Source organism: Clupea harengus, chromosome 2 (assembly GCF_900700415.2).
Source record: "Clupea harengus chromosome 2, Ch_v2.0.2, whole genome shotgun sequence".
NCBI classification, from domain to species: Eukaryota; Metazoa; Chordata; class Actinopteri; order Clupeiformes; family Clupeidae; genus Clupea; species Clupea harengus.
In genome coordinates, this window is record NC_045153.1 from 3,508,755 (window position 1) to 3,519,318 (window position 10,564).

Below are 10,564 nucleotides of genomic sequence, written 5' to 3' on the forward strand. Positions count from 1 at the left end.
AGTGTGGAGGTAGAACATCTGGCAAACGGTATGACGATGATAGTGTGGAGGGAGCCGTTTTTACATGAAGTCAGTGTTTTCAGATTTACCCAGTTTAGCGTGGACGTAGCCTTAGTTTACCTTGTTTGTACAATGAATAACATTCAGATAATGACTCATGATTGATTGTGCTGCCTTACACCTCATTTACACCTGTGGATCAACAACCACCCATCAGCTCACTCAGAGTACATCACACCTGAGGTAAACCTGTGTAGTATTAATCACCTAACAGCCCACTCAGAGTACATCACACCTGAGGTAAACCTGTGTAGTATTAATCACCTATACGAGCCTAGCACACCTGGTCCTCCAATAAAGTCAACCAGGTGAACCACTGAGGACAATCCTATAATCCTTTTCAGAACCTCAACGCGTTGTCAAGAGCCAGGACTCCTCACAGGCTGCTCGCTTTGTGATGAAGATGGGAGATGTTTCTGTCCCGATGCGCAATAACTTGAGGCTGGAATGCAGATTCACTGGCGCTCCTAAGCTCTTTGTGACTTGGTACAAAGATGGCAAGCAGCTCTACGCCTCATACAGATACAACACAAAGGTCATTGGGAACACCTGCATCATGGAGTGTCTTCATGAGTGCAATAAAGACACCCCTGGGAAATACTCCTGTGAAGTTAGCAATGCCCATGGCACTGACGTCTGCCATGCTCAAGTGAGCGTAGTGACAGGTTAGTACACCGTTCGTCACAACAAAACAAACAGGTACTGCTTATTAGTCTTTCTCTATGTAGAATCATTTTACTGAGGCATGTATTACCTTTATTCTCTTCATAACAGGTCCCTTGTTTAGATACATGCAGCATTACATTGAATGGATAATTTATTTGAATTCATAATTTTATTTTACAAAAAGACTCTTTTTGAATTCATCTAAAGACCTTGCTTAAAAAGATACAAAATGTATTTAATCAAAATATTGTTCCTCTCAGAACCTGCTCGTTTCGTGACAAAACTGAAGGACATCTCCGTCCCGATGAGGCAGAAGTTGAGGCTTGAGTGCACCTTTAATGGAGCGCCAAAAATGTTTGTGACTTGGTACAAAAATGGAAAGCAACTCTACGCCTCAGACAGACACAACACTAAAGTCACAGGAAACTCTTGCACCTTGGAGTGTCTTCATGAGTGCAACAAAGATACGCCTGGAATATATGCCTGTGAAGTCAGCAATTCATATGGAACCGAGTTCTGCTACGCTAATGTCTCTGTGATAACAGGTCAGTCTAATGTCTTGCATTGGCAGAATGGAGTTTCAAGAGAGGATTTCTTTGAGAATTTCTTGAAACGTTGAAAATGTCTGAGCATTTCTTAAAAAAAAAAAATTAATAAAAAGACACAATGGTCACAGCCATTGGCATGGAAAATGCAAGGATGCATGGAATTCACTTTTTAAATTCAAATTTTCAGAAATGTTTGCATGCATTATTGGATATATCTTACTCTTACAGCTAAAATCAAAACATAAAAGGCATGCATTATTGGATATATTTTACTCTTACAGCTAAAATCAAAACATAAAAGGCATACATTATGGATCAGCTCTTACAGCTAAAATCAAAACATAAAAGGCTTGCCTTATTGGATCCGCTCTTAAGACACAGAGCACCTTACTTTACTCTTGCTGTTATGAAAGGCATGCCTTGTTGATCCTCTCCGAAAGAACTACCTCTTATTGGGCCTCATTCTCAAACATTTTCAGAAGTTTCTTCGCCTGAAAATGTGTTTTTACGCAGCCAAAGCGTTCTCAGCTGTGCTCTCCCGAATGAAGATTCTTAAATTGAACGCGCGTGCTCGTGCACCTGAATTTGCATACATACACGCCCCACCAGCTCCTTATAAGGGCAGAACCGTAGTGACGTGTGCAGTCGGAATCGACCGAATCCATTAGGACATCATAATGCCTCGTAGAATCATGACTATAAATAAGAAACGTAATTGTTAATGATACTAATATTCTCGTATTTATTATAATTATAATTATTTAAATCCGAGGATGTCTGTAGAGTTGATGCCAACGCAATCACCAACGATTTCTCACAAATTCAGCCCTTAACCCTTCTAACACGGAGCAGCCCCGTGGGGCATCTTGTGTTTTTGTGAGGAATTACATTTAAGAAAACTCTGGCCGATTTACGACTGCTATTTCGCGTTCTGAAATCCTTCTGAAGTTCAGAACAAATCCCAGATGAGAAAACTTTCATGAATGCCAAATGTGTTCCTAAAACACCGAAAGTGGAGTTCAGAAGAAATTCCTTCTTAAATCCTTCTTAACTGCATTCGAGAATGAGGCCCATTCTTCATAATTATTGATTTACTTGTTCATTTTTGATTTACTTGTTTATTTTTGATATACTTGTTTATTTTTGTTTGTTTTTCTAAGAACCTGCTCACTTTGTGAAGAAGCTGAAGGACCTCCCCATTACTTTGGGCAAGAAGTTAAGACTTGAGTGTCAATTTAAGGGAGCCCCTAAAATGTTTGTCACTTGGTACAAGGATGGCAAACAACTGTATGCTTCTTACAGACATAACACAAAGGTTACAGCTAATAGCTGCATCTTGGAGAGTCTTCATGGCAGCAAACCTGATACTGCCGGCAGATACTCGTGTGAAGTCAGTAATGCCTATGGAACTGATGTATGCCATGCAGAGGTTGTCGTAGCAACAGGTTAGTATACCCATTTGTTGTGAGGAAAACCTTAGTGAGGTGACTGTTCCCATTTGATAATATACGTATATCCTGTTCCCATTTTATAATATATATATCCTTCAATATTGTGGCTAGCTCAGACAATCGTGAAATGAATTACTTTTAAAATTCTATTATAAATTATAACTTATTTTTCACGAAATGATCTTTCACAGAACCAGCTCGTTTTGTGACAAAGCTTAAAGACCATACCATCCCGATGAGCAAGAGGTTGATACTGGAGTGCACATTTACCGGAGCCCCCAAAATGTTCGTCACTTGGTACAAGGAAGGGAAGCAAGTGTACGCTTCCTACAGATACAACACACAAGTCACAAAGAACTCGTGCATCCTGGAGTGCCTACATCCCAGTAACAAGGAAACAACTGGAATATACTCTTGTGAAGTGGGCAATGCATACGGAACTGATATCTGCCATGCTCAGATTGTTTCTGTGACAGGTTCGTACCTTATCCTCTAATAATCGCACAACTGTACAGCACTGAACTGGTGAACATTTTAAAAGTCCTTCAATCGTTTGATAGCCATCCTCCGACTTTTAGTTTCTTCCACTATTAACGCAATTTTTTTTTGAAAATAATTTATCTCAGGATGTTGAATGTTCTTGTAGTTTGCCAGGGCTTTTCAAAGGACTTTACGATCCATAATCCAGTTTCTCATAAGTGTAGGCTTGTGTAGCGTTGGCTCTTGGGGCAAGAGTCTTAATCTCTTCCTATTCTTCCTCTCAGAACCTCCTCAATTTGTCACCAAGCTGAAGGATCGGTCCGTTCCGATGAACAACAAACTAAAACTTGAGTGCACCTTCAAAGGAGCCCAACAAATGTTTGTCACATGGTATAAGGATGGCAAACAATTGTACGCTTCCTATAGATATAATACAAAGACCACTCAGACCTCCTGTGTCCTGGAATGCCTTCATGAGTGCAACGAAAAAACTACAGGAAGATACTCTTGTGAAGTCACTAACAAATACGGATCTGATACATTGCTACGCTCAAGTCACTGCGGTGACAGGTCAGTATCAGGAAATGTTATAGCAGATACTCTGCTTCTCTTCTCAACACTTAAATGTAAAGATTTACACACACATCGAATACAGTAGCAACATTGAATTTATTATAATTATAATCCTTTCTCAGAACCAGCATGCTTCGTGAAGAAGTTGGCGGACCTTTCCATCCCATTGAGCCAGAAACTGAAACTGGTGTGCACTTTCACTCGGGCCCCCAAGATGTTTGTAACTTGGTACAAAGACAACAAGCAGCTGTATGCTTCATACAGATACAACACCAAAGTGGTTGGAAACTCCTGTATCTTGGAGTGTCTGCATGAATGCAACAAAGAAACCACTGGGAAATACTCCTGTGAAGTAACCAACAAGTTTGGATCTGATATTTGCCATGCTCAGATCACCACCGTGACAGGTTTGTAGGCCTTCCGACCCAAAGACATTGATTTTATCATAATAATACATGTAATCCAACATGTTATCTTTAAACTCTTTGTGAAAAAAAATCTAAATACTTAACCCTTTTCAATTTTTTTTAAATGTATGTATTGCAATTATCTAAAAATTGAAAAATCGGTTTATGCAGCATTTTAGCCCTTAAATATTTTTATATATTTAAACTTTGCTCAGATTGTCCTCAATTTGTGAAGAAGCTGCCCAACATCCAGGTCTATATTGGAGAAAAAATGACCCTGGAGGTCACTTTCACTGGAGCGCCCAAGATGTTTGCCACTTGGTACAAGGATGGGAAACAACTCTATGCCTCTTACCGCCACAACACAAAACTCATCGGTAACTCCTGCATCCTGGAGGGCCTTCATGGAAGTAACCGTGAAACTGCTGGAAGATACTCATGCGAAATAAGCAATTCTCACGGATTGGCCATCTGCCATGCCGACATCACAGTGGGAACAGGTTTGTCCAAACACTCTAAGATGGGTCTTTTGGAAGATCAATTCTGAATACTGTTCTAGACACATTCTTTGTGTAGCTTAGTTATGAAAGCCTTTGAAAGCAAAGAGTAATAACTTTTAAAGGCTCCAAATTTCATTTCACTACATTTCCAGATAAACTATAAGAAAATCTGTTGTAAATTAAAACCTTAAAACCTTTAGAAATGTCTTGTGTAACCATGTCTAACCATGAATACCAGGGCAAGTTAATGAATTCTGTTGTTCTTCTCAGATGCTCCACACTTTGTGAAGAAGTTGATGCACATGACTGTTCCACCAAGCAAAATGTTAAGGCTGGAATGTGCCTTCACGGGAGCACAGAAAGTATTTGTCACCTGGTATAAGGACGGCAAAGAGGTCAATGCCTCCAGGTACAACACCAACGTCACCAACAATTCCTGTGTGTTGGAAAGCCTGCTTGGAGCCAACAAAGAAACAACTGGAAAATACTCCTGTGAAATCAGTAATTCTTATGGAACCGCTATCTGTCACGCTCAGATCACCGCAGAATTAGGTTGGTTTCAAATCTACTTCCTGGTCGTTTCAGAGCTTTAAAAGTCATATAGAAATGAATTCATGAAAGTCAGTTTCCACATATTTTTTTTACCATGGTTACCCAGTGCGATATAAAATCAGTACGCTCTTGTTTCTCTCAGAGTCTGCTCGCTTTGTGAAGAAGCTTCAGGACCTGTCCATCCCGTTGGGCCAGAAACTGAGACTTGAATGCACTTTCATGGGAGCGCCCAAGATGTTTGTCACTTGGTTCAAGGATGGCAAACTACTGCTTGGCTCGTACAACTACATCACAGAGGTCACTGAAAACTCATGTATCTTGGAATGCCTACACGAATGCAACAAGGAGACTGCTGGAAGGTACTCCTGTGAAATTAGCAATGCCTACGGAACAGAGATCTGTCACGCTCATGTCATCCCAGTTACCGGTATGCATACCTCAATGGAAGATACTTGTAATTTTTTTTTAGACTGATGTTTCTTAAGTCTTGTACGGTCAGATCTAAAGATATTTGTTATAGTCATCAGAACTTTCCTCAGTAGCCTCTTAAACTGATATTTCTTGGAAACATTGGTCCTTTTGGAGAGTGACTTCATTGGAGGTTTTGTGGTTATATGTCTTTGCTCTTAGAACCTGCTCGCTTTGTCAAGAAGCTGAAGGATGTTCGCTTCCCTCTGGGTAAAAATCTCCGACTCGAGTGCACATTCAAGGGAGCCCCAAAGATGTTTGTCATGTGGTATAAGGATGGCAAGCAGGTGTACGCCTCCTACAGGTACAACACAAAGGTGATCGGAAACACTTGTGTCTTGGAGTGCCTTCATGGATGTAACAAGGACACACCTGGAAAGTACACCTGTGAAGTAACCAATGCTTACGGAAGTGACATCTGCCATGCTCAGGTTGCTACGGTGACAGGTGTGTAACTCATCCTTTGTCTTGTGAAATGACAAAAACTGCACGTCCAGTGTGGCGGACACGAAGGTGCATGATTGTCTTGTGTGATGATTTTATGTATTTGACTCATATCATGTGTCTTGCCTGAAATGACGGTACAATTCAATACGGTACACGTGAGGTTGTGCAGAAGCCTGCATCATTTTCACATCATCATCTACCTTTATCCATTTACATTTACATTTAGTCATTTAGCAGACGATTTCATCCAAAGCGACTTACAAGGATGTATACACATTTTACATTTACACTGATGGCACACTACACATCAGGAGCAATTAGGGGTTCAGTGTCTTGCCCAAGGACGCTTCGACAGGGAATCGAACTAGCAACCTTCTGATTACTAAACGACTTCTCTACCTCCTGACAACTTTGCATGGTTATCTTTTGGAATCCTGTTCTTCACTTCCTGCACGTGAATGAAATGTGACAGAGCTTTAACTATTCAAACTATCGTCTCCTCTCAGAGCCTGGTCGATTTGTGACAAAACTGAAGGACCAGACCGTCCCGATGAGCAGAAAGCTGAGGCTGGAGTGCACCTTCACCGGAGCTCCTAAGATGTTTGTCACTTGGTACAAGGACGGCAAACAGGTCTACGGTTCATACAGATACGACACAAAGGTCGCTGGAAACACCTGTGTTCTTGAGTGTTTACACGAGTCCAACAAAGATACCACTGGGAAGTACTCCTGTGAAGTGTACAATGCATACGGAAGTGACGTCTGCCACGCCCAAGTCAAGGCAGTCACCGGTTAGTAAAACTATAAGTGTTGGTATAATCTTTTTTTTTTTTTATATAATTATTTTTTATTTTTTTATCACTATTATCCTTTATCTTTTATTCCTATTTCTTTCTACACATATATATAATAACACAATATACATATATTCATACATATATATATATATATATATATATATATATATATATATATATATATATATACACACACATACATACACATATATATACATATATATACACACATATATACACATACATACATATATAGACACTATCTAAAGTTGGGCAACAGTCTATACACATACACATGTACAGACAAAGCCATACATTGGTATATGGTATATAATCTTATTATGAACCAATCATTACTAATACCTCTTTCACTTAATTTCACTTATTACCACCACTAATACTTACACCTGCACTTTACATATACTTATCATACCTACACTTCTAACTTCAATTGCTGCTATTCTTGTCCCAATTACTGTTCATATTGCATATCTATTTCTTACTGTACATATCTATTTATTCACTTATTACACTTTACATATGCACATACTCTGCACTTTTTGCTATTTTGCACTTCTGGTTGGATGCTAAACTGCATTTCGTTGCCTCAGTACTTGTACTCTGTGCAATGACAATAAAGTTGAATCTAATCTAAATGGATGCGTGTTGCAATAGGTGGATCTAAACACTTTCTTATTAGCATAGCGATTTTATTGAATTGTGTTCTCTCTGGTAGAACCTGCTCATTTTGTGATGAGGCTGCAGAACCTCACCGTCCCAATGACGGAGAAGCTGAGGCTTCAGTGCACTTTCTCTGGAGCTCCTAAGATGTTTGTCACTTGGTACAAGGATGGGAAGCAGCTCTACGCCTCTTACAAACACAACACCAAAGTCACCAGGAACTCTTGCATCTTGGAGGCTCTCCACCCGTGTGACAAAGACACCAGTGGGAGATACTCTTGTGAAGTGAGCAATTCCCATGGCACAGACATCTGTCATGCCCAGGTCATCGCAGTCACAGGTGCGTTTGCCCAAGAAGTGTCATCAAGTGTTTGGATTTATATCAGTCAGAGGTTTACAGTACATTATATACAAATCCGCTCTATATCAGTCAGAGGTTTACAGTACCAGATATACAAATCTGAATCAGAATGCTGCAAGGACCTCTATTATTTTAGTTACCACATTTTTACAGATAGTAATTTAAAGAGATATCTCACCGTATGCATTACTCACAGCAACATTGCTTTGTCTGCATTATAACATGTCTAAAACGTAAAACGTATGTTAAAATGTTAAAAAGTTTTCTATTATGCTTACGTTAATTCATTTTTATTTTTTATTGTATTATTATAGTTAGTTTTTAATATGTTGGCACTCTGAGATTCTTTTCAATGAAGAGTGCATTACAAATAAAATACATTATTATTATTTTATTATTATTATTATGTTCGCTCATTGTTTTGTCTGCATTAGAACCTGCTCGCTTTGTGAAGAAACTGCAGAATGTTGCCGTCCCAATGAGCCAGAAGTTGAGACTCGAGTGCACCTTCACTGGAGCTCCTAAGATGTTCGTCACTTGGTACAAGGATGGCAAGCAGCTCTACGCTTCGTATAGACACAACACAAAGATCGTTGGAAACGCTTGCATCTTGGAGGCCCTGCACGCCTGCAAGAGTGAGACTTCTGGAATCTACTCTTGCGAAGTTAGCAATTCTTACGGAACTGACATCTGCCATGCTGAAGTCAACACAGCACCAGGTCAGTGTCATGGAAGATTGTTTTGCGTATGATGGCGTGTTGAGGTTTCCCCTGAGGCCTATAGCAGACAATATAAAGATCAGCCTCGTCAGTTATTTTCGACTGCAAAATCGCACGTTTGCATCCATTAGCTCTACGTGTTTTTATAACCCCCCCCCCCTCTCTCTCTGATGCTGTCTGTCTCAGATACCCCCAGATTTGCGAAGACGCTGACCAGCCACAGCCTGAAAAAGGGAGAGAAACTCCATCTTAAGTGCTCATTCACAGGAGCAGAAAAGATGTTTGTCACCTGGTACAAGGATGGCAAACAGCTGTACGGCTCCTACCGCCACAACACCAAACTCACGGGTAACTCCTGCGTCCTGGAAGGTCTACACGAGAGTAACAGAGATACCACTGGAAGGTACTCCTGTGAAATTAGTAATTCCTATGGAAGGGATATCTGCCACGCTCAGATCAACTTCGGGACAGGTGTGTACTGCCTTTCCATTGGGAAGTTACTGGCATGACTGCCTCTCTGTTGGGGATTTACTGTGTTACTGTGCAATCTCTTGACTCATAGTGAATAGACCATCACCTACAATTACACCTACAATTATACTCTATATGCATTTATCTCAATATGGAAACTCTTAGTTAACACACTCTATATGCATTTATCTCAGTATGGAAACTCTTAATTAACACACTCTTTATGCATTTATCTCAGTATGGAAACTCTTAATTAACACACTCTATATGCATTTATCTCAGTATGGAAACTCTTAATTAGCACACTCCATATGCATTTTTGGCTTCTTCATTCATCATGTAATATCTATATTGAGTTTGACAAAAAGACAATACAAGGAAACATTTTTGTCCAATTTAAGATTGATCATCACCAATCACCAATCTGCTACCCGCAACCCCAGTCCACCCCCTCATTGACCCACAGGCTTGATAATGTGATTGTTTATTCTGTTTAATTAAACATTGTCTTTGATCCTTTAACAGCCCACCCTGACTTCATCTTGTCGGCTGAATAACATGTGGAAGCGACTGCAAGAGGGGCCCATCGAAGAGAGTGAGAGTGGGGGGGGCCCATCGAAGAGAGTGAGAGTGGGGGGGGCCCATCGAAGAGAGTGAGAGTGGGGGGGGCCCATCGAAGAGAGTGAGAGTGGGGGGGAGGGGGGGGGGGGGTAGCTTGGTATGGAGGGGGGCGTCTGTCCTTCAACATCGAACGGAGACGTGGCCACATCAACACCTCAGACAGTCCGTCACCAAGGAGATGTTTCCCATTTTTGGCACCACAAAGCTGATTGTACTGTAGAACACTGAATGGTAACTACCTCATCGAGACTGTAGGGCACAGGAAATATATTCTGTGGCATCACTGCTAATGATTGCAAAAAGCTTTGTGACTCTTACACGCTGCGCTGCAAAGCATTTCAGGTCTCTGGTCAGAGACATCCAAACATACTTTGTCTGCTAGTTTCACTCCTCCTGCATGTTTGCAATCTAAACTTCTTTAATAATACTTACAAAAAGCTAGCACAAAAAGCTAATTACAGTTTATTGCATTGCTTTTTTCAGTACTACATCAAGAATATTTACAGTATGCAATGGTGTGTCTGGGGGAAAAAAAAACCTTCGATTCTGTTGATTCTATAACAACTGAAGCATTAGTTCACCAATCCTTTGGGCCAATGTGCAAAGACATGGTCCTCCTTACTGTTGGTCTATCTTCATTTTTGTATCCCCACCACATACAGTAAGATTGGGCCATTTTTGGAGGGTTGGGTAAACGGAGGATCGGGGGGGTTCAGCAGGATCAGTGGCCGAAACTGACTGAGTACGATGCAATAAAATCTA

General features: G+C 40.5%; 2 protein-coding genes across 2 annotated transcripts; both read left to right on the forward strand.

The window, feature by feature from the left end:
* Nucleotides 1–236: 236 nt before the first annotated feature.
* On the forward strand, nt 237–1,393 carry LOC122128628 (palladin-like). Its single transcript, XM_042703000.1, has 2 exons — nt 237–725; nt 987–1,393. Exons 1-2 carry the CDS (start codon nt 458–460, stop codon nt 1,343–1,345), a joined length of 627 nt encoding a protein of 208 aa, XP_042558934.1. The 5' UTR covers nt 237–457; the 3' UTR covers nt 1,346–1,393.
* Nucleotides 1,394–8,461: 7,068 nt separating this feature from the next.
* LOC116223000 (titin-like) lies at nt 8,462–9,751 on the forward strand. Its single transcript, XM_031578483.2, has 2 exons — nt 8,462–8,710; nt 8,897–9,751. The coding sequence occupies exons 1-2, from the start codon at nt 8,470–8,472 to the stop codon at nt 9,217–9,219; spliced, it is 564 nt and encodes a 187-aa protein (XP_031434343.1). The 5' UTR covers nt 8,462–8,469; the 3' UTR covers nt 9,220–9,751.
* The last annotated feature ends 813 nt before the right edge of the window (nt 9,752–10,564 follow it).

What these genes read in the sequence shown, in the direction of transcription:
- LOC122128628 (XM_042703000.1), top strand. Translation starts at nt 458, where the DNA reads ATGAAGATGGGAGATGTTTCTGTCCCGATGCGCAATAACTTGAGGCTG. An exon ending in TCAAGTGAGCGTAGTGACAG is followed by an intron (nt 726 to 986) that starts GTTAGTACACCG and finishes TGTTCCTCTCAG; the next exon opens with AACCTGCTCGTTTCGTGACA.
- LOC116223000 (XM_031578483.2), top strand. Translation starts at nt 8,470, where the DNA reads ATGAGCCAGAAGTTGAGACTCGAGTGCACCTTCACTGGAGCTCCTAAG. An exon ending in TGAAGTCAACACAGCACCAG is followed by an intron (nt 8,711 to 8,896) that starts GTCAGTGTCATG and finishes TGTCTGTCTCAG; the next exon opens with ATACCCCCAGATTTGCGAAG.